This window comes from Arachis hypogaea, chromosome 20, assembly GCF_003086295.3.
Source record: "Arachis hypogaea cultivar Tifrunner chromosome 20, arahy.Tifrunner.gnm2.J5K5, whole genome shotgun sequence".
NCBI classification, from domain to species: domain Eukaryota; kingdom Viridiplantae; phylum Streptophyta; class Magnoliopsida; order Fabales; family Fabaceae; genus Arachis; species Arachis hypogaea.
Window position 1 is genome coordinate 109,191,451 of NC_092055.1, and position 24,681 is coordinate 109,216,131.

At 33.2% G+C, this 24,681-nt stretch overlaps 1 protein-coding gene across 1 annotated transcript; it reads right to left on the reverse strand.

Moving 5' to 3' along the window:
• Nucleotides 1-15,356: 15,356 nt before the first annotated feature.
• On the reverse strand, nucleotides 15,357-22,529 carry LOC112784255 (cellulose synthase A catalytic subunit 6 [UDP-forming]). Its single transcript, XM_025827411.2, has 14 exons — nucleotides 21,454-22,529; nucleotides 20,504-20,699; nucleotides 20,208-20,422; nucleotides 19,996-20,098; nucleotides 19,719-19,902; nucleotides 19,154-19,420; nucleotides 18,665-19,010; nucleotides 18,111-18,248; nucleotides 17,892-18,017; nucleotides 17,567-17,779; nucleotides 17,226-17,484; nucleotides 16,936-17,132; nucleotides 16,483-16,833; nucleotides 15,357-16,389 (listed from the first exon to the last, which is right to left on the reverse strand). The coding sequence occupies exons 1-14, from the start codon at nucleotides 21,532-21,534 to the stop codon at nucleotides 15,802-15,804; spliced, it is 3,264 nt and encodes a 1,087-aa protein (XP_025683196.1). The 5' UTR covers nucleotides 21,535-22,529; the 3' UTR covers nucleotides 15,357-15,801.
• Nucleotides 22,530-24,681: the final 2,152 nt, after the last annotated feature.

Consider the following 24,681-nt stretch of genomic DNA (forward strand, 5'->3'; position numbering starts at 1 on the left):
GTATTAATTAAATGTTGGTCAATAAAAAATATGGAATTGAAATCTTTGTGCTTCCTGATGTGCTAACATCCTTACCTTTCTTATGTCTTTTTCTCTTTTTCAGTTCAGGAGGTGGTGGAGAATTTAACTCTTTTAGCTCAAGAAAATTTCTCCTTTTCACCACTAAATTCCGAGCCATAAGATATACCATAGAAGTAGCCAAGGATTCAACTTCGTGAGATTTCAATTCACTTTGAGGGGCAGGGTCAGATAAAATTTTCTATCTTAGCTACACTAAGGATGTGAATATGCCAACCATTTCAACTGCATGACACATGTAAATAAAGGCATTAAATATTTCACAAGTAGAAAAACGTAAGCTCATAAAATATTTCATTGCCAATGCACTCTTTTCCAGCTCGTATATCACTCAAAGCAAGTTTAAATCTAAATTTTTATCACCCCCGTGTTTTTAGAATGATGTTTATGATGTCTTTCTTATTTGGAGAGAGTTGGCCAAGTAAAATCTTTGGAGATTCGGAATTGAGCCTCCAAGAAAGGTCAAAACTCTTTTCACCCTCTAAAGTTAAGAAGAAAGGATGATGGTAGGAGTAGCCTGGATCTTAAAGTACATTTCCTTAAATTTTAAAAAATATTCTTCATAGATCTCAAAACTTTTTCTACCCGGTTGAGAAGGAAAGGAAACCACGATCTTGGTTGGTTGCTACATTCTAAATCGTAAATTTAAAGAAATAAAATAATACATTACTAGAGATCTAAACCTCTAAAACTTCACAAACTATCTCAAAGGCTCTAATAATAGCTCAACTATTTGGATGAAGTTAGGAGGTAACAACACCATTATGAGATAGAATCTCTTGTTGAAAATTTGAAAAAGGGATTTTCACTTTTAATATAGTAAACAAAATGTCATAAACCCACATCAGTTTGGAAGAACACCATCTCGGTTGTTTACGAAGCAAATTCGCTCATTGGGTTCATGGAGAAGGAACCTATACTCGACGTTATGGTTAGGGAAAAATGATATTGGCAGCCACTAAAGTATCTAAATATTCTTGGGTGACTCTAGAGGGGGTTCCAAGGGCTTCCTTAGATACCCATGTATATAGGTGAATCCCATGAGGTTTCATCACATTCAAAGGGGGGTAAATATGGACTGGGCTAAGGTTAGGTTCAAATTGATTACTAGATGAAGGCCTAGCTCTGCTTCGCACTATTTTCCTAAGGTGGATACTCCCATCAAGATATTATAATTGTCTTCATGTGATGATTTTTCTTTTTGACCTTTAGATGATGGAGTGTAGGGTTAGATTTTGATATGTTATAAAAGTGTTGTTTTTATTTGAAGTGTGGCCAAATTAATAAATTACACTTTTATACAAAGCATCTTCATAAAAAGATGTTTTTTGCATCTTCATTTGAGTAGCTCCCTTTTCCTAAAACAAAGTCAACAAAATGCCATTTATAAATATTTTGTTTTAGTAAAAAAAAAAAACAATAAACAATGCTTATAAAATTTAAAGCACTCAATAGTGGGTAGGGCCGTCAAAATGGTTTAAACCCATCGGGCCAGCCCATTTATCCATTTAAATGGGCGGACTTTGTCTCTAAAATTAAGCCCGTTTAAATTTCAGGCTAAAGGGGTTGAGCCTGATTAACCCGAAAAAAAATTGCGGGTTAAACGGACTAGCCCGCGGGCTAAACGAGTGGTCCGTTTATTTTTTTTACATTTTTTTCAAAAAAATAGCACTTTTAGACGACATTTCTCCCGATCCGATCCGAAAATTTGACCCATCAACTAAAAAAATATTATTTTTTAAAGGTTTTTGACCAAAAAGTGATATTTTTTGTCTAAATATTTTTTAAAAAATAAAATAAAAGAATAAACAGGTTGGCCCGTTTAACCCATCGGACCGACCAAAAACGGTCCGGGCTAAAAATTATGGCCTGCGAATAAAACGGGTTTAAATGGGCCAACTCATTTAACCCGCGGGCTTAATGAGTCGGGCCTAAATAGACCGAGCTAGCTCGTTTGACATCCCTAAAGTGGGTACTTTGTTGAGTTTGTAAAGGAAAAAATGTAGTAAGATGCAAAAAACAAAACAAATGCAGCAAGATACGAAACACAAAACAGAATGGTAAAAGGATGATGGAGAATGAATAAAGTTAAATACTTGTCAAATAAAATACACCTGGATAAACATCATAAGGAATTCAAACATGCACGCACCCAAATAAATAGCAAGATGAATTCAAACTCATTTTATGGACATGTAGATGATCGAAGAAGAAAACTCGTAAATAAAAAATAGGAGAAAGCAAAGAAGCAAGTGAAATAAGAAAGAATGATATATGTACCTAGAAGGTTTTCTAGTATGAGAGGGAATATTTTTTGGATAAAAACTGATAAACTCTATTTTATCGTTATAAATTGAATTAAAAAGAATGGGGTTTATTAATAAACTTGCACAATTTTGACTAAATTAATTGAGTTTTTCGAATCTTGCTTCCAACAAATTTGTGTGTTAAAAGGATGCTTTTTTGTGTTCCTGATCATTAATTTCTTAATTCCTTTTTATGTTATTCGATGCCGTGATCAATTTCATTTAAGTGTTTCAGGGTTAAATACTTCAATGACTTCAAAGAATCAAAACGAATGGAGTGAAGAAGCGAATTCGGGAAGCAATTCAGAGTAGAGATTGCTAGCACCTCGCATGGGCGAGCATATCTCCCGTAGGCGAGCAATTCTCGCTTAGGCATGGATAGAAACACAAAATCGTATTTGACATATGAGACATGGACAGCGACATTGTGTGCAGAGATAATGAATTAGTGTATTTTGTATTCATCATGACAGAAAGGACACAGAGACACTAACAAGGGATACAACTTATTTTTCATTTTTTCTTTCATTATTCTTGTTAATTTCCATAATGTTATTTTTTATTATTATATTTTTTGTTTTAAATTTTTTGAATGAAAAAATGAGAATAAATTGAATTTTTATAATTTGTTCTAGTTTATCATCAAACCGAATACAAGAACATAAAATTTTGTGTCTTTGTCTTTTGTATCTTGTTCTCAGTGTCTTGTCTTATCCTATTCTCAGAAACAAACGCAGTCTTAAGGTTGTTAATTAATGTTGTTTCCATTGATGCTAATCTTTTACTAATTCAATTAGTAAGTTGGTTAGGATGTATGGATTATGATTAATTACGCCTACTTGACTTTTCTCAAAGTGTAAAGGTTGACGAAGTGGGATTAACTCTTCATAATTATTATGTTTGTGGTCAATGACAAGAATAGTGATCTTTGACTCTCAACCTTTGTCAATATCATTTAGCAATTGAATTTACTTGCATTTTCTAGTTAATTCCCTTAATTGCTCCTAGTTTAATATCTTACTTGCTTCTTTAATTTTTGCAATTTCTGTGATTGTGATTCGAACCCTATTTTTTCTCATAGCCAAGGATATGCACTCAATTGTGATTCTTAGAAAGAATGACTCGGAATTAAATTCCCAGTATTGATTTTAAATTTTATGACTTTTTACTAAATTTTGAAGAACGTTGAATTTCAATTTAATATTTCAATAAAATTGAGCTTTTAAACTTGTGAATTTTTAAAGTGGAATTTAGTGCTCGTTCAAGGGCTCAAAGAACCAGAAGATTTCTGAGAAGAGATATGGGAGAGAGGAAAATGATTGATGGAAAAGAAAGGGATAGGTGCAGATGTTTTGAATGAAGTTCAAAGAAAGAAAAAAAAGTAATTACTTGGTATCCGTTCATAATTAAATGAAAAACAAAAGAACCAAAAGGTTTGGGCACCAAAAGGGCTTGGGCAGAAGAGAACTCGCTTACCCACTCCTTGAAAAGATGGATAACTGAGTTTAAGGCACTGTTCTATACTAGGTTCAAGCCCAAAAATCGAGATCTTGACTGGCAATAGGTCATAGTAATCTGAAAAGATATTGGAAGATTTCGTAAAATCTGAATGAAAAAGGAATATACCGAAGGATCGCGTAATTAGGATAACATGTCAACAGTTATCTGATATACTCTCCTCTATTGTTAATACTCATATGGTAGTATTTTTTTTGAGGTACTGAGACAGAGATTGGGAGACAGAGATTTGGTATCATATTTGTTAGTTCAGAGACTGGTACTAAAATTTCTGTTTCTGTTCTCAAAATTTTAATATTTCAATACCTCAAAAAAGTGGGAACACAGGGGACTAAAATTTTTAGAGATGGAGACTAAAACTTTAATAACATTTTATACTTAAAATACCTTCATTATTTTAATTAATTAATTCCAATTTTACCCTTTGTACAAATTAAATTAAAATTTCATTCTTGTTTCAATTTCTGTCTCTCACTTTGTACCAAACAGAATACTGAGATTTATTTCAATCTCTATCTCTTAGTCTCTGTCTCTCCGTTTCAGTCTTTCCATCTCTGTCTCTCCACCAAACGCTACCAAAGACAAGGAACCGTTATTCAAAGAGGTTAATAGTATAAAAATACATCATGATGAGATTAGATGAGGTACTATTCACTTATCCCATAATATCCACTATTCAATCCAATTTTTATGGGTCGCTCTACAGTAAAGATCAAAAGTTGGGAAAGATGTAAAGAGATTTTTTTTTTGCCTAGAGATGGGACACGTGTGCCGTTGGGTTTGCATAACGGAGGGGGCTGCGAGGGTAGATATTCGATGTAGGCTTAGATGGAGTGAGCCTAGCCGTTTTCATAAAGATAGCTTGAGCTGTTGATTCAGGGTTGGTTAGGCGTGTGGATTTTTGTTGGGTGTGGGCCTTGGAGAAAGCAGATTTTTGGGCAGCTCCCAACCCCCTAAAATATTGTGTGTTAGTGAGTGGGAGGGATGTATTGTTCCCACTATCCAGCATGGCCCTGGAAAATGGGACAGCCCAAAGGGAACAGTTGGTTGTTGTGATTCGGTTTAAGCAGGGCTAACCAAGTGATTTAAATTGAAACCGATATAGAATAATTCGTTAAGGCAATGTAACTAGGCAAGTTCTATGGTATAGATAGTAACTTAGTATCTACATGTGTGGATAATCGGTGGCAAGTTGTGGTTATGACAGGTGGTATATGTAAGGGATAAATTGTTCAGTATTTCAAAGAGGTTACAGGAAAAGCTTATTAGAATCACGTGAGGGGAGTCATAATTAGGTTGGATAATAGAATGTTATAATGAGTAATTAATGTTGGCTGATTAGGGGCCCAAACCTTAGCCCTTTTTTCGTTTTTGGACAAAAACATTTTTTTTGTGTCATAGGCCAAAAAATATAGCATACATTAACATTATTTTTACTCAATATCCAAGAAACTCAAACACCGCTCCAATTATGATTACTGACAGAAAAAATAAAAAAAGACCTCGCTGCCGCTACTAGCCCCTTCCAAGTTTGGGCTTTCATCCAATTAGCATAATCCATATGCAGAAAACTGATATTAAAAAAGTAATTATGTCATGTCCAAAATAATAATAATAATAATAATACAGTTAGTTAGAAATAATTTTAAGCAACATTTAATTGAATCTTCATCTGTTATATAAAATAGTTTATAGTTAATGTTTAGTAATATTAATTTAATGAATCATTTTAAATTAAAATAAGAATACTGATTCGTCTGAGTACTGGGGTGGCTGAGCTTTAGCGATTCCGAGCAGATTACTGGCGGAGAGGAAGAGCTATACGTCGGCCAGGACCGAACACTGCGGCGAGAATACCTGCGAAAGATACTCCAACGCTCAAGTCAATAATAATCTCTAGTGAGTGTATCAAGTAAAAAATGAAGACTGAGAATAGAACATGATCTTTAGCCGAGAATATTAGTTCGGCTTTATAGACGTTGCTTTACCCGTTTGCTGTGGATAAGTCCGAGTTTGTAGGTTGGTTATCGTATTCTGTTTTGATGATCAGATTTATTGAGCACGTTTCTTTATTTTCAAATCAGTGAGCCCGATCTTATCTGTTTTCGTTCCGAGCTTTTTGGTCAGCCGAGGTATATGGTGGCGTATCAAATACTATAATAGTGAATCAAATAATAAAGTTTGATTTGTTTTTTATTTATTTAGATATCTAAAGACACTAAAATATATAACATGTCCACAAAAAAATGATTCTTCTCTTATAGAATTGCAAATTATATATTTTATTAAATATTATATAAACACATTATTATGCACATAGTATAAGCAAAAGAAAAAAAAAATACATAATGGTAAATACATACTAAAATATTGTCAAAATATACTGTTGTTAAGATATAATATAAATGAAAAATTATGTATGTATAAATAAATACTAAATGTGTACGCTTAAACATTATCTTGATGAATTTGGTTACATAATTTAAATTATGAATATTAATTTATTTTTTATAAAAATTTAATTTATAAAAAAATTATTTAAAAATATCTTTACACTATACCCAACCAAAAATTTAAAGACGAAGAATTTATTAAAAAAATGTTATAAAAAAATATTTTTTGCTACCAAGTGTTAACGTAGACAAAAAATTGTAATGATGGACTAATAATTATAGTATTTATGTTTGTAGCCTGAAATTGTTATTATAGCACATGCTCGAATGGAAAAGTTTGGATATAGAATAATAAAGAATCCTTTTAGGCATACCTAAAGTTAAAAGGCATATTTATACAAAATTTTGATGATATATTTAATGGAAGCTAATTTTAATGCGCGTATAGTTGTTTTGCATGTGCGATTAATTACGTAACAAGAGGAAAAAAACTAATTTTTAAAGTGACCACGTGAATGTCATGTAAAAGAACGGATGTGATTGCACGACTGTATAAAATATTTTGCACTGTAGTTAGTTGAAAATTAAACTAATGTTTAACAATAGAAATATACGAAAATTAGAATTAGAGATCACGGATTGAGGATGAAGCGTACGCACGACTTGGAGAATTTACCCTATTCATTTCGTCATGAATCATCCGCATTTGCATGTTTTTTCTCTAACTTCCTAAGCCATCATAACCTTCTAAAACTTATATCACTTAAACAAATATATCAATGTATCGAATGGAATGAAAGTGAATTAAATTTGGCAATTTTAAACATGAAACGTATTTTCTTTTTAAAAAATTAGCCACAATTAGAAGGAAATTTACAAAAGCATGCAATCTCAATGAATAAATGCAACATAAGTTGTTAAAATTTTCTCTTCTCAGATAAAAATTCATCATAGAATTACGAATTTATTAGCATGCTCTTAATCTCATCCACTCAGGCCAGTTCATGATGAACCCATTGGGTTTTGTTTTCTTTAGAGTGGTTTCCCACAATGGAATGCATGTGATCTCTAATTCTAATTTTTTGTATATTTCTGTTGTTAAACATCAGTTTAATTTTCAACTAACTACAGTGCAAAATATTTTATACAGTCGTGCAATCACATCCGTTCTTTTATATGACATTCACGTGGTCACTTTAAAAATTAGTTTTTTCCTCCTGTAGCATTACGTAATTAATCGTACGTGCAAAACAACTATACGCATATCAAAATTAGCTTCCATTAAATATATCATCAAAATTTTCTATAAATTTACCTTTTAACTTCAGGTATGCCTAAAAGGATTCTTTATTATTCTATATCCAAACTTCTCCATTCAAGCATGTGCTATAATAACAATTTCAGGCTACAAACATAAATACTATAATTATTAGTTCATCATTACAATTTTTTGTCTACATTAACACTTGGAAGCAATAAATATTTTTTTATAACAATTTTTTAATAACTTCTTCGTCTTTAAATTTTTGGTTGGGTATAGTGTAAAGATATTTTTAAATAATTTTTTTATAAATTAAATTTTTATAAAAAATAAATTAATATTCATAATTTAAATTATGTAACCAAATTCATCAAGATAATGTTTAAGCGTACACATTTAGTATTTGTTCATACATACATAATTTTTCATTTATATTATATCTTAACAACAGTATATTTTGATAATATTTTAGTATGTATTCACCATTATGTATTTTCTTTTTTTTTTCCCTTTTTCTTATACTATGTGCATAATAATGTGTTCATATAATATTTAATAAAATATATAATTTGCAATTCTATAAGAGAAAAATCATTTTTTGTGGACGTGATATATATTTTAGTATTTTTAGATATCTAAATAAATACAAAACAAATCAAACTTTATTATTTGATTCACTATTATAGTATTCTTATTTTAATTTAAAATGATTCATTAAATTAATATTACTAAACATTAGCTATAAACTATTTTATATAACAGATGCAGATTCAATTAAATGTTGCTTAAATTATTTCTAACAAACTGTATTATTATTATTATTATTATTATTATTATTATTATTATTATTATTATTATTATTATTATTATTTTGGACGTGACATAATTACTTGTTTTAATATTAAATTTTTGCATATAGATTATGTTAATTGACTGAAAGCCCAAACTTGGAAAGGGTTAGTAGAGGCAGCGAGATCCTTTTTTATTTTTTCTGTCAGTAATCATAATTGGAATGATGTTTGGGTTTCTTTGATATTGAGTAAAAATATTGTTAATATTGCTATATTTTTTGGACTATGACAAAAAAAACGTTTTTGTCCAAGAACGAAAAAAGGGCTAAGGCTTGGCCCCTAATCAGCCAAAATTAATTACTCATTATAACATTCTATTATCCAACCTAATTATGACTCCCCTCACATGATTTGAATAAGCTTTTCTTGCAACCTCTCTGAAATACTGAACAATTTGTCCCCTACATATACCACCTGTCATAACCACAGCTTGCCACCGATTATCCATGTATGTAGATACTAAGTTACTATTTATACCATAGAACTTGCCATGTAACTAATACTGAAAACCGATTATGGCCCCGTTGAGTTAGATTTCGTTAAGATTTAATTTTTTTCAATCTGCGTGGATCGGACCAGAGTTCGGACATACGCCTAAAAACTGATCAAACAAATTTGAACCATATAATGTGATGTAATATACCAAATTTTTAAAATTATATCTAGAATTTGACTCATTATGTATAAAGTTCTTTACGGATTTTACGTTAAATAATAAATATTGTATGTTAAGAGTGAGAATTAAACAGTTAATTTAAGTAAGGAATAGTTTTATTTCTGTCATTGTGTTGTTGTTGGTCTTTAAGATAGTGGGGAGACTACTTGTGTGATTTTTAGTTATTTAGAATGTAATGTGGAAACTTGTGACCCCTGTGTAGACGCATTGTTTACAAGAGCTCGATTCAACCCCAATCGAAAATGGTTGGACTGGGATCGCATTGGAGTCCATTTTTTTGGAAAAATCATGTAGTTCAAACCGCACTGCGCAGGCAGTTAGGACATCGCAGATAAGGAAATAAGTCTGAAAGGAGTGAACCGGTTGGGAGTTGACTGGTCCAACCGAGGAGAAGTGTGGCTGGTTTAGGGTGTGGAACCCTAATTTCCTAACCTTGAATGTGCTCTGGACTCTCGAGGTTTGAATTGCAAATTCACTAATCATTTACAGAGGATTGCTAGTTGTCTGTTTGGTACTTGTCTGGGTTTGTTAACCTGTGTGGATATGTTTTAAGATTTAGTTATAATCTTTGACAAGCTGAATTGTTTGTGGGGATTTTTTGAACTTGTTTCGTTGAAAATGGAACTTTGACCACCAAAATCCAGAGTAGTTAGTGCAGATAGAGATCCATCGCTTGTAGTTGGGTTGTTGAATTCGCCAGGTGGATTTGTTCATTGTAGTGTAAACTTCCATTATTTTGAAATTTGTACCAAGAATCTGGTCGTTATTATGTTCTCTCACTCTTTCATAACTTCGACCGAATCGAAAACATCCTCTTTCCTCCAGACCGATCCGGATAGCTCTTTAGAGTTTTTGCTGCAAACTCAGAATACCCTAACAACTAGCTGCTTGCTGATTTTTACATCTCAACGTTCTGGCGATACTGCATGAATTATACTTTTACTATTAATCTAGTAGTGCCATACCCCGATATTTAATATTCGTTATCTTTATTCATTACTTTTAAAATTATGCAAAATTAACCTATAACGAGTACATCACTAAAACAACTACTTCCTGCTAAATAAACTAAGGGTGTGTTTGGCAGATCCGTCCGAAAAGAAAAAGCACATTTAAGCTTCTTGAAAGCTTTAATTTTTTGTTTGGCTAATTTTTTATTTGGCAAATGCAAAAGTGATTTTGTATTCAAAACCACGTTTACCAGAAGCAACAATTTCTAACTTCTGCGTTTCACTAACGGACTTTTAGCCATTTTAACTAGGGGGATGCTCCCATAAAGATGCGTAAAACGTCTTTCTGTAAAGATATTTATGTATCGCATTATTATTGGACGTATTAATGAACCTGTTATTTTTGAATTTCTTAACAAATTAGAATAAAACCGATTTTTTTATAACAATAACAATAAACCCAATTTTTTTAGGGATTTAATTGTATTTTTAAATTTTTAAGGATTTAAATGTCCAAAAAACAAAAAGTCAGGGATATAATTGTCTTTTTATAAAAAATTAAAGATATTCGATTTAGATGATATAATTCGATCGGATCAAATCGGGTCTAATAATTATAATGCAGACAATTGGGTTTATTATTGTTGCTATAATAAACCGATTTTGTTCTGGTTTATAATAAAAAATAAATTATTAACCGGTTTAATAAGAATGTCCAATAAAAACATGACATGTGTGAACGTCTTAAAAAAAAAAAGACATTTCTACTGTCTTTATTTAAGTGGTCTCCTTTTAACTAAACATCTATTTTTTCTTTACCAATTTTATCCTTTAGACATGTTATTATATTATTTATGAAATTCTTATTATTTCTCTTTATATGAGCTCTCTTTTTTTATTATTTATTATTTTTTTTGTTAAATTTTTATTTGACATTATACACTTTTATAATTGTGATTTTTGTATATTATATTTATTATTAGCTTTTTATAATATGATTTATTGATTCCATTAGTTAAAGTAAATTAAACAAAAATTAACCATAAATAATAATAATAGTAAAAAACTATAGGATACTAAACAAGAGTACTAAGAGAACTAAAAATATACTATATAAAATACATCTTTAAGAATTTTTAGATTTGTTTTCATCACTATCAAGATAAATATTTTATTATTTTTAGTATTTTTTTTATAATTATAATTCTGGTGTATATAATTTTTTATTGTAATTTTTTTATAAAATAGATTATGATCCCATTAAAAAAGACAAATTAAATTAAAAATTAATCATAGGTATTAATAAAATCATAAACGTTGGATTCCAAAATAATATTAAGAATAAGATTATTGAGAGTATTAGAACAAAAATACTATGTAAGAAAATACTAAATTAACATTTTCACGTTAATACTTAAAATTTAAAAAATATGTAACATATTTGATTAAATACTCTTATATATAATTTATATTTCTTATTTTTAATATAAAATATATTTTGCTAATTTTTATATGTTATTTTTATTTTAATAAATAAATATTAATTTTATTATAAAATTAATTAATAAGGTTATTCAAATATCTAAATTAAAATAATAGGATAATATAAAAAAATTATTTAAGTTGATGTCTACTCTCGTAATTTTTTATCTAAAAGTGATTTTGAGTAGTATAATCTAAATAATATTTATTTTACTATAATCCATTTTGATATAAAGATGGCCAAACATAAATTACTTCGATACAAACTCTCATTTGTAAATTGTAATTCAAACACACACTAACTCTTCGGTATTCACCAAAATTTTAGTCTAGGCGCATTTATTCTTTCACTTCCTTTATTTTGTTCAGATTCATTTGGGTCATACAACCTTTTTTATAAGAAAAGAGTCATACAACATAAAATTACTTAATCTTACAGTATGCTTAACTCATCCCTCCTTTTCAACCATGATGCCCCGCAGCCCACTCATATCCAAGGCCTCATATGGAGTCCATCCAATCCAGGCCCAATCCTCGCACATCCAAGCGCAGCACCTTCTATCCAAACGGAGCCAATTCCCTTCCAACATGAGTTACTCGGCTTTGTGGTCGCTTTGCGTTACACCGTTCAGCAAACAATCAGAAGCGGCTCCCCGGGAACACCTGTCAGCACGAGATATCTGTACTCTATAATTTTCCAATTTTTATTCATTTAGGTATCAGAATATCTTTAAAGGTACCAATACTCACTACCCACTTATGTACTTAAAGAAACTGAAATTTCGACTTTCTACTTTCTGTACTAGTAAGTTATTAAACATCTAAACAATCTGTATAGCTCATACAAAAGTCAAAACGGAGGATGAAGGAAACATGCTAGTGAAACCCAGAATAACATGTGGTTCCAATCCTAAAAAAAAAGTGGTCGTAGCAATTTTAAGAAGTCTACCCATAACAAAATGTCTTGTTCAAAGAATAAGGAGAAAGCTTTTAATTCATGGGGGAGTATAGCGAATTTTGCCCCCTCACAGGGATGTAAGAGTACAAATACGATTTATATTATTGATTTTTACTCATTTGATATGTTGGACAGTTGGAAGCATCGATGATGTAGAGCGCAAAAACATTCCCAAATTTTGGGAGTAAATTTAGTCGCTTTTAATAATAAATTTTAAAAATTAATTTTTAGAGTATTCAATTTTTATCTAACTTCTATATTAATATTTATTTTTATTCTTAAAATGTAAACTTTTTACTTTATATTTTTTAAATAAAATAAAAAATATTAAATAATAAAAAATTATATTTTATTAAATTATTAAAAAATTTGAAAAAATTCGCTCCACATATTTCCATTAGCTTGGTCCAACTACTTGTGGAATAGTTATTTGGTAAATGCTATGGTGTCTAAAATATGGTGCTTAACTTACTAAAAAAGGTAAAGAAATAATATTTAATAAACTTTAAATATTTTATATTTACTTTATACATTTTATTTTTTACTTATAAAAGCAAATTAGACAATTTAAGCACCACAATAAAAGGCACTATAGAATCCACCTAATTTATTTATCATGTTGCAGGTGGGACCTAAAACTTTATGATTATTGAGGGTCACTCAGTTGTTAAAATCACATCCCAAAAATCATTTTCCCAAGAAGTTGTTGTATTTTATTCCAGTTATATATAATTTGTTATTGAGTTAGTTGTTCATGCTTGTAAATAGGTCATTTCTTTTAAGGGGGTATTTTTGTCTTTTTAAAACTAATTATGAGAGTATTTTTTTGTGACTAATTACAAGAGTATTTTAGTACTTTAAAATAAAATTTTAAATTGTTTTATAATATATTTAAACAATTCTAAACAACATTGGTTCTAAAAGAACATTTTGATCTTTTCAAAATTAATTAATTAATTCTAAACAGTATATATTAATATTAAATTCAAATTTTTAATTTTTAATGTATTTAAACAATATTAATTCTAAAATAGTATTTTTTTCCTTTTAATTAATATTTAAATGGATATTTTAGATTTTTTAAATTAATCTTCAAAAGGGGTAATTTTGTTCTTTTAAACTCAAATCCAATTTTTTTAATCTTTAAAACATTCAAACAATTCTAATTCTAACGGAACATTAAATTAAGTATACTTGTATTTTAGTCCTTTTAAAATTAAATCAAATTTTAAATTCAAATTAAATAACCTTAATCCTAAAAGATATTTTAGTCTTTTAAAATTAACCCTAAAAGAGCAGTCTTATCTTTTTCAGTTTTTATAGTCAAATTTAATTTTTATTTTTCAATACAGTCCAACTACAAATTCAAATATTTTTGTATCTAAATCTAATCAATCACGTCTAAACTCAATAAAAATCACTTTTGTATCAAGTGAACCTAACTCAATTCACAAATGAACCGAATTCGGTTTAGATTTGAACAAAAAATGATAAACATTCAATCAACAAGAAAAGCACATTTCAATTCATTTCTGCATGCAAATGACACATTTCAATTCATTTCTGCATGCAAATGAACTCAATTAAACTAAGACATGAACCAAATTTCTTAAGGAATAACAGATTTAGTGAATACTTAAAAGTAGTATCTAGTGAATCTAACTCAATTCGCAAATGAACCAAATTCGATTCAGATTTGAACAAACAGTTAAAAAATTACTTAAAAAATAAAAAATTTTGTCAATACTTATTAGTAGCATCAAATGAACTAATAAAGATGAACCGAAATTAAACTAAAAAATGAACTAATTGACACACAAATGAACTGAAATAAACTAAAAAATGAACCGAAATTATTTAATGATGGCATCAGAGAAATCAGAACTAATAAAGATGTTAGCAAAATGTTGGTGTTATTGGTGATGATGATAATAAAAAAGGAAAAGAAAAAGAAGAAGATGCAACATTGGAGAAAAAGGAGGAGGAAGAGGAGGAGGTCCTGTGTGTGCGAATTTGGAAGAAGAAGAACCTGCGCGAATTTGGAAGAAAGAAAAAGCGTGATTTGAAAAGTTGTTATCACAACTTGGTTAAGTATTTTGTTTGGATGTAGAGCTTTATTCTTTCCAATATTCTTATCCAACTTTAATCCTAAAAAATATGTTGGTCATTTTAAATCTGTAATGTTTACTAGCTTTTTTAAAATTAAAATTTTTAATTTCTCTTTATTTTTCTCACGATATCCCTCAATCCGATAGGCCAATAACTAATCTACTGCGAATCTGAACTCTATTTAAGGGTCTGTCGCTGGTCAATAAGTTGCTAGATACACAAGACGGGATTCAAACATCCGACTACACTTATTTAAGCGGACGTGTGAACTGGCCATTTCATCATCCCAGGTTGGTTAAATATTTTAATGTCTAGTAGAAGTAAACAAAATTATTTTTAAAGGGTTAATTTATTCTTTTTAAAATTACTCCCAAATTCTTTTAACTTTTTTTTTTGTTATGATTTTATAATAGTTCAATATCAATTCTAAAATCATAAAATAAATATAAACAGCTTTTTTTTTTTAACTTCTCAAAAGAAATTGTAATGCTCCAAACTTGAATATCGCTTGCCTTCTAATCGCTAAGTAAATATTCCAATACTTTGGACAAACTAGTGAAAGAATCAAAGAATGGCTTAAGCTTAAGTTGGTACGGGACTATTGTACACACGGTTTCAAATAGCAAAATTGCAGTGTTTGGGAGTTTCAATCACTTAATTTGAGGGTTTGTTTAGACTTCAAATTAGATTGTGTGTTTTTGGTCTAGTTTTCTGCGATACAGTGAACTTTCGTCCAAATGGCTAATAGTATAGTACAAAAAGAATGACACAACATTTTTCGCCAGATAGAACATCTCAGAAAAAGAATATCCATGATCATTGGTATTACAGAAAAGGAACTAACATGCTCATGTTCCTAAGGTCCAAAGACACGACAGCTACTTCTTGACACTCTGATGATGATCCCTCATTTTGTGTAGGGAAGAATTTCATCATTCAATGCTCTTTTCTTATATCAACACATAACGAAAAGAATAACACTAAAATTCACAGAAATGTAATAATGAAAGAATAGATGGAAAAAAAATAAAAGAAAAAACCACTATTACATTTAAAAATGTGTTCAGCCCTACCTCCTTTCTTCTTTATCTACACACCCCAAAAATACAAAACAGTCCAAAACTTTTGTGCAACCATTGCAGAGCGCGTCATATCCATTGAAATTGCTTCTTCCATGATGCAAGCAACCCAAGTATACATGGAAAAAACTCCTCCAGGCTCACGAGTCATCACACCTCAATCCACAAATTTCCAAAACAGGACCATCTCTGTTCACAAATGGGTTGATCCTAACCCACATGAGTGTCAATATGGAAGCCAAAAGGATTGACCAAACCAAAACAATGGTTGGCATTCTATCTTGTTTCCCAAGTAACCCTTTGAGGAATGGGTAGAGATGGATAATCACCCACAATGCAAAGAACAATCTACCAAAGAGAGGTCCCCATGAGTCGTAACCATTGTTGATGGCATCCGAGACACCAACCACAACCCCAACAATGTTTATGATTAGTAGAGTTGTCGGAGGGATCAATAGCGATGTCCACTTGAAGATATAGAGCTCTGAGAATTCTCCATCATCGGCTGCTTTCGAGGTCACAGTGAAATTTGTATCAACTCCAGCCAAGACCTTCAGCAAACCCTGGAAAAGGGCAAACAAATGAGAAGAAACACCTCCTATCACCCAAAACTGTTCGTTCCTCCACCAATCATCTATGCCAACACCACCCCACTGCATCTCAAGGATACCCGTTGCTGCGATGGATATGAAGAGGGCCATGAATACAAGACTTGCATAGTTGCTAATCTGCATATTTAGAAAGAATAAGTGCATGATAGAAGCCATGACAACACTCTGGTTTCCATTGATATAGTTTAAAGAGAATGGACAAAAGCATACCTCGGGTACAATAAATTTTCCTGTCAAGAGACATATAGCAGGCAGAGTACAGTAGACAACCAATGGGATGGAGGTCCAAGGGTATACAACACTGTTTATGTATGAAAATCGTTCTAACCACTTCAACCCACCACCATAGCCATACCAGATTGGACAATGTTTGCTCATGAAAATCTCAACAGATCCAAGGGCCCACCGTAGAACCTGATGCAGACGATCTGAAAGGTTGATTGGTGCTGACCCCTTGAATGCAGGCCTCTTAGGAATGCAATACACAGACCGCCAACCATGACAATGCATTTTGAATCCAGTCAAGATATCCTCCGTCACAGAACCATAAATCCACCCAACCTGGTGAGGAGCAGAAAATTAATAGCACAGGGAAGAGATGTGAGAACTAATAACTATAATAATTATTCAAAGAATAAAAGCAGTTTTTTCTTTAGTACTTACTTCTTTTCCCCATTCAGTTTTATCTTCATAACCACAGCTAATGACTTGGATGGCTTCTTTTAAAAGAGAGGCAGGGCTCACATCCTGTGGAACCCCACCATTTTCCAGAAGTGTAGAAGCAACAAATACAGGAGACTGCCCAAACCTCTTCTCCAACTTCATTTGATTCAAATTTGATGACTTCTCTGCCATGGATCCTGTGACAAAGTCTAAACATGTAAGCTATCCATGAACTTTATTACCCAAAGTGCTTTAGTTTGCAAGAATAGTTGAAAGAAACAAAATCTTACCTTCAATCTTCTCAATATTTTCAAGTGCATGTATCTGCTTTGAAGCTTCCCTGTGCTTCACCTTCTTTTTGGTGGTGCCATTCTTTTTCTTACGAGATCCACAGCACAGACAGCACCATTTCGGCCAACAATTACAGGTTTTGCTTGGGGGCTTCTTCTTGGCAGGTGCATCATATCCATAAAGTGCTACCCTTCTAAAAACACACCCAGTTCCAACATAAATAGGTCCTTGTATTCCGTCCAATCCCTTCATGTTGATCTGTTTACAATTTGGGAGTTAGTACTAATCATATTAGAAAGCAAAAGAAATATATGCAGAAAGCAAGCTATAGAGAACTTACATCGAAAAATACAACATTCCGGTTTGAGTATCTATCATGCCTATCAATCCCATCAAATCTTTGAGGAAATTGTACATAGCAAACTTTCTTCCCAACTTGAGGGTCCATCATAAAACACATAGATTCTCTAAGTGCCTTGCTATTGTTAATATAGTGATCACAATCAACATTCAGAAGATAAGGCGCATTTGAGATAATTGCAGACACCCGGACCTTCAGAAAATATTATCACCACAAAAATGCATGTCAGAAAAGAATTGAGACCAAGAAATCATTAGCTGACTTAGTTAAGCCTGAACCAAAATAAAAGTAACTTGAGGCCTACCAGAGAATTCATTGCCCCTGCCTTTTTGTGGTGATCGAAGCCTGGTCTCTTCTCTCGAGAAACATAAACTAAACGAGGTAACTCATTCCCTTCAATGTCACGAATACCATCTTGACCGAGGAAGACCTGTAAAATTTTATAAAAACAAAGATGTTGAAGTTTCTAATTTAGCATCACAAAAAATGAAAAACCACTTTTGTGAGAAACAGACAGTCTTACTTGAATCATGCCAGGATGATCCCTCACATTATTTCCAGGCCATGGAGTACCATCCTGCATGGTCCATCCATCCTCAGGAACCTTTTGTGCAGTTGCCACCAAACTGTTGATCCTCACCTTAAATTCTTCATAATCTCGCTGTAACATGCAAAAGGGGGAAAATGGCCAATTAATTGCTTAACTTTTTTTCAAACTTATTCATACTGAATTTCACCAAGACACGCGTGCACATAACACTTTTACTTTGTAGTTTCTACAGAAAACCCTTTAATTTTCAATTTGTAAATTGTCTCCTTGATTTTAACAATCACAATTGGGGCAGTCTATAATGTAATATTCCATCCAAACAATTCTTTTAAATAGCAGGGTCAAATGAGAATTGATGCCATACTTTGAGAAAGGAAAAGTCTCAATTTAACAGGTCACACTATATGCAAAATAATTAGGATTAAGGTTCATTACTGGATGTAGCCAATAAATTATGCAGGATAGGAAATCTAATAGCCAACAAATATAAAGTGAAAAAGGTGTAGGCAAAGAAAAAAATTCAAAACCTTCATTGCTCTTCTTTCCCGGACAAATGCTGGATGTACTTTATTTTTTAGATAATCAATCTTCTGGTTGAAATACCATTCTGGGGCACGGGGCTCAATATTATATTTTTTACAAAATGGTACCCATCTCCTGGCAAACTCAGATGTTTCAGAAAGTGCTTCAAAAGTAAGCATGGCAGCACCGTCATCTGAGACATAGCATGCAACTTTATCTACTGGATAATCAACAGCAAGGATAGACAGAACAGTGTTTGCCGTTATCAGAGGAGGTTCTTTCATGGGATCAACTGTACTGACAAAAACATCTACACTCGACAACTCAGATGGTTTCCCTTCTTTTTCATACCTGCATTTGTTTATGAATCATATATTGAGGCAATATACTCCAAAAATTAAGCATCAAAAATAGAATGAGATATCAATATCATGGCGACTATACTAAAACTTAATCAACAAATAAAAAGCAACAGTTGCAGCAGCCTCAATTACCTCAGCGATAAACGATCAAGGTATGTTTCTCGCTGTATTGGGTACCATTTTGGAAACTGATCCATAATCCATGATACGCCAAACCATACCTCACAAATGACTGATGTCAACCACAACCCATATGCATCATTAACTGGATGGAGAATTCTATAATGAAAGAAAAGCCCAAGAACTACAAGACGGAGTATTATAATCATTCTGTATGGGTTTATCTTGCTTGAAGGGATAGGTAACTTCCGAGAAAGCGGCTGCCTGCCTTCATCCATCCTGACAGAACATAACAAGGGAGGAAATGTTTAAAGAAATGCTAAGCAAAACAAAATTATATGGCCAAGATTTAAAAACAAAATTTCTTTGTAGTTAAACTTATGCACAACCCCACCACAATATCTAACAACATAGCAGTCACACAGATCGCTCAGCTAAGAGATATTCATTTATGTTCCAACTACATATGGATTGCCACCATATTATAACAAAGCGATGAAAACTCTTAATTTCACTACAATCAATCAAGCAAAGGAATAATTTAGTAAGGAACAGGAAGTAATAGTATGAGAGTTACATGGGCATATCAGGGTCCTCCAAATCATCACCAAAGTTTCCACCATTGTCGTTCCCTTCATGCTTCACCACCTGAAGTTTGTCATTCTGCCTTTTCTTCCACTCTTCCATTTTATCCTTCCAAGCCACACTTCCATACCCATACACTGCAATATCTTTCTTTGGAACCATTGGTCTTGGTTGCACTGAGACAACAGAAGCACCATAGTCACAACATGAACAGCTATATGAAAATGAAATGTAAAAAAAGCACAATGAAGCAGTAGCCCAGGACATACATGGATTAAACGGATCAGTGTAAGGAATGGGATGAACTCTGTTTCCATTATTCATATATGGAGGAACAATTAGAGCATGTCGATCGGAAGATATTTCTGAATCCTATAAAGAATAAAAGCAGTATTATATGCAGATTTTAGTTTAGTACTAATGTGCAAATTGAATTCAAGTAAAATCTAAAAATCATCAAAAGGATAATTTGCAAATGCACCTCTTCCCCATATGTCAAAAGTGGGATCTCAGAATTGAGAGGAGCTGAGTCATGTTCAAAATTTGCAGGGTTGCCAGCAATATTAGAATTAGCATAATGTCCGGAAGACACTGCATCCGAAGTGGTTCCAAAGGCATCATGATGCCCATACTCAAACTCATTGTCTAAATCATCAATATCATCCTCGTCTTCATCACCTTCAACCCTGGGACTACCTGTAATTCATTGATTAATTAGTATTCGGCACAGTAAAACTAAGTTGTCAAGGAGAGATAATAACATAGCAACAATTTCACCTTTGATGCGTTTGTATCTGGTTTTACACTGTGGACATGCTTGATTCCCTTCTCGTCTCTCGTACTCATAGCAAGGCCGACAAACGGGGAATGCACACTCATTGCACGCAACAAACGGCTCCCCGTCCTCTGTGATTTCTATCTCATCCCCACATATCTGACATTTCTGTCCACTCAATTCTTGGACAGACTTAATCTGATAAGAACAAATGCAGACAAAAAAGGTGTAATTAGCTTTGAGTTCTTCAGTTGTGCAATATTTTAGAAAATTGAAAGATCCATTCCTATTGGCATCTTAGTATCTACATTAAACTAATAATTCCCATGAATGTTTAAACATTTTTGTGAATGTGACACGATCTAAGAGTCCAACTTTGCCACAAACCAATCTAATCTGATTTTAAACCCCAGGAGAACCCACAATCCTGAACTCCCAATACCAGAAACTCAAAAGCAAATTGGTTTATGACCAACAATTTAGGGGGTTAAACAAGAATAGGAATTCAATACTTGAAACAATTATCAAGGTTAGCTCCTAGCTACCAAAACGGAACGGGACCCTTATCCTCAACCAATGAATGAAGGCATAGAGACAAAAATGGCCAAGGTTAGCACAGAACCTCATCAAAACTAAGCGTTTTGTCAGAAGTACACGTTGCCATTGATTCATCGAAGAAAACCCAAACGCGAAATCATGTACTTCATATCCCACCGACAGTTTAGAAGAACAGAATAATAAAACAAAGCAAACAATAATATATGTAAAATCTGCGTTTATAGCCAAAGAATTAGAAGAAAAATACGCAGAGATTAGTTGCATAAAAAGTTATCAAACCCTATTATTGAAGCAGCCAACAAACCCAGAAGAGAACAAAAAAAGAATGCTTTATTGAGATGGAAATGAGAAAGAACAGATGAAAAATTAAATGCAATTGAATGGGAGAGCTTACTCTTGCATTCTCATCGGCATTGATGAGGACGAACTCGTTCCTGTTGTGGGAACCAGCAACGAGTCTACCACCAGTGTGCATCACTATTACCAGTCAATGTTGTTTAGATCAACACCAAAATCACCCAATGCTGCTATCAATACAGGCTCTGAGAGAAGATCCTAGAAGACACGCATACATGAAAACCAAAATGGACTATTTCTCCGTTCGATGCAAGTAACTCTGGAGGTTAAGACGAAAAAAGTAACATAAATGAGCGAAAGAAAGGCAAGGCTTTTGGAGTTGGTGTGTGAGTGTACTTTGATTCCTTGAGAAGCCAAGTTCCCTCTTGAAGCTGTAACCAGGCTGTTCGCAATCTATGCCAGAGAGAGAAAGAGAGATAGAAGGAAAAAGAAAAGAAAGAAATAAAGAGGAGTAAAACAAAGTATAGATAGTGTTTATGTGGAAGGTTGCGAATACGCGTAAATGCGTAATAGAGAAGGTATAGAGAGAGAGGGAGAGAGAAATAGAGATCGAGAATATTATAAAAGGGGAAGAGGAAACAAAAAAAAAAAAACAAGAAAATTAGAGAGTGTGTATGTGAGTGATGTAAGGTGGGGCCCGGGCGATGGTGGTGGCGCTGGGCTGTATCGCCCCACCGGAGTTGGGTGAAAACCTTTCTACTACAGATCAAATTAATTATGTCTTCCCCTTTGAGAGGTATGAAATGTAAAAGAGTGAGTGGGTTTAGAGAGAGAGAGAGAGAGGGAGTTGGAATTAAAGGGAAAGGAAGATAGTGGGAAGTATGTTCTGCTCCCGCGGCGTAGATTCATGGCCTTTCAAATATTGTGAAAATTACCTTCACTCCCTCCATCTCACGCGCCTTCTATACATGAACATTTCATTACTACTTCACAATTCAGAAACCAATAGGATAGGGGAGGCGATAGATAGGTGTGCGGACCACAGCTGGACTCTGTTGACTGTGCCTCTGTGCTTTGCCTTTACTACTACTATATTATTCATTATTCATTCATTAATCGCCCAATGTGATTAGCTCCCTTTCTGCTTTCCAGATCTGCAGCTTCATATCTACTAGTTGAAACTCTTTTAAACCACGCATCATTATTAAGGCTGCGTTTGTTTCTAAAAACAGGATAGGAAAAGATACTGATGATAGATAAAAATATAAAATTTTGGTATTTTTATATTTTATTTAGTGATAAACTAAAACAAATTATAAAAATTTAATTTATTCTCATTTTTTTCATTCAAAAAATTTGAGATGAAAAATATAACAATAAAAATATAATTATAAAAAATTAATAAGAATAATGAAAGAAAAAATAAAAAATAAGTTGTGTTCCTTGTTAGTGTCTCTGTATTCTTCCTGTCAGGATGGACACAAATACACTAATTCAGTGTCTCTGGACACATTGTCTTTGTCCATGTCTTCTCTGTCAAACACGATTTTGTGTCTCAGTGTCCCTGTTTTAGTGTCCTATCTCTGTAAACAAACGCAGCCTAATAGATCATTCTCGAATTAATATAATTAGATAGAACTTGTGATTAAAAGATGAGATGAGAGAGGGAGAGAGAGAGGGGGTGGAAAACACAGGGAGGGGTAGAATTAGGCAATTTCGTAAAGATCCGAGGGTTTGGAATCGAGAAGAGTACTGTAGATTGGAAAACGAATCGTTCTCTATCTTTGTAGATCATCTTCCTGAAGACATATCAAAGAGCTAGCTGTACCACTTGTTCAACTAGACTGGCGAATAAATGATATTTATCTCTCACGAAAACAAAAAAATGGTAATATGTACATTTTTGCGTTCATCCGGTATACAACGAAGGGTGGAGCCACAAAAGCTATTGTGGAGATGAATAGAATGAGGTTACGAGAAAAGGTTGTTTCAGTAGGAGAAGCGAGGTATAGACGAACAAATGAAGTGGAGAATGTTAAGAGGCATGAAGTGGAGGGCGATGGCCGGAAAATTGCTCATCATCAATCTCAACATGAGGAGGGTCTGAAGGTTTCAGGGAAGAGTATCGAAGAGCGTAGGAGACAGGCAGAAGCAGGGAAAAAAGAAGATCCACATGGCAACGGGTGGACGAAGAAGATGGAGGTTCCTGTGGCAAAGGAGAATCTTGAATGGCTACAGAGGAGTCTAATAGGCGGAACTACAAAGGCTATTGACAATAGATCCTTGAAGACTATAATTAGAAAGAACTTCCCTCAGGTTGTACAAGTACGAGAACTTGGAGCCTACAAAGCACTCATGACCTTTGACAGCGTTTTGAGTGCAGAAGAAGTCTACACGTTCAAAATGAATAATTTGCTGCAACTTTTTCATAACGTCTAGAGATGGGATGAGGAGGAACGTAGTGAAACTCGAAGGGTATGATTAGAGTGCTTTGGGGTCCCTCTGCACACGTGGTCAGCAGAGACGTTCAAGATAATAGGAAGCCATTGGGGAGAAGTTATTGGATGCGACGAAGCTACGGAATCATGCCTGTCGTTCAGTGTGGGACGGGTACAAATCGATACTTGTATTATGGACACAATTAAAGAGTGGATTCACATCACAATTGGAACTAGTGGATTCGACGTCCTAGTTAAAGAGGTGGGGCAGGAGAGTTATGGTCGGGAATGTAAGCTTCGAGAGGTAGACAATTCTTGTCCCCTAAAATCATGCGAGAATTTGGTTGCTAGCAGTTCGAGCACCATAGTTCCGGTGGCAAGCAGGGATCCGGTGGTTGAGCTGATGACGGCGGTGCCAAGGAAAGAAGAAGTGGACGAGGGTAGAGTAGTAATTTTTGAGAACATATTGAATGAATGGAGTTATTGCAATTCAATTCAATTTCAAAAATCAAAAGAAACGGATGATCCTAATTTAGAAGGAAGTGCTGATTTGAGAGGATATAATGATTTGCTAATAAATGATGCTGAATCCGAAAATACTATTACTTGGGATTACGGCATTGATGGGCTGAAGAAAGATAACTATTGGAGGGAAACAGGACAGCAAAAAAAGCTTGTTGGCTGGCCCAATAGAGTGTTTTGTGCAAATTGTGCAAATGGAGGTAGATTGAGCCCAACTAGCTTAAACAGAAGCCCGTTGCATACTAAAGATGCTGGACGTGGTGGGCTGGTGTTGGTGGATGCGGATCGGGTCACTCCAAGTCGGGTTGAGCTCTCACCCACTCCTGGGCTTTGCAACGCTGCACAGAATCAGGTGGATCAGGCGA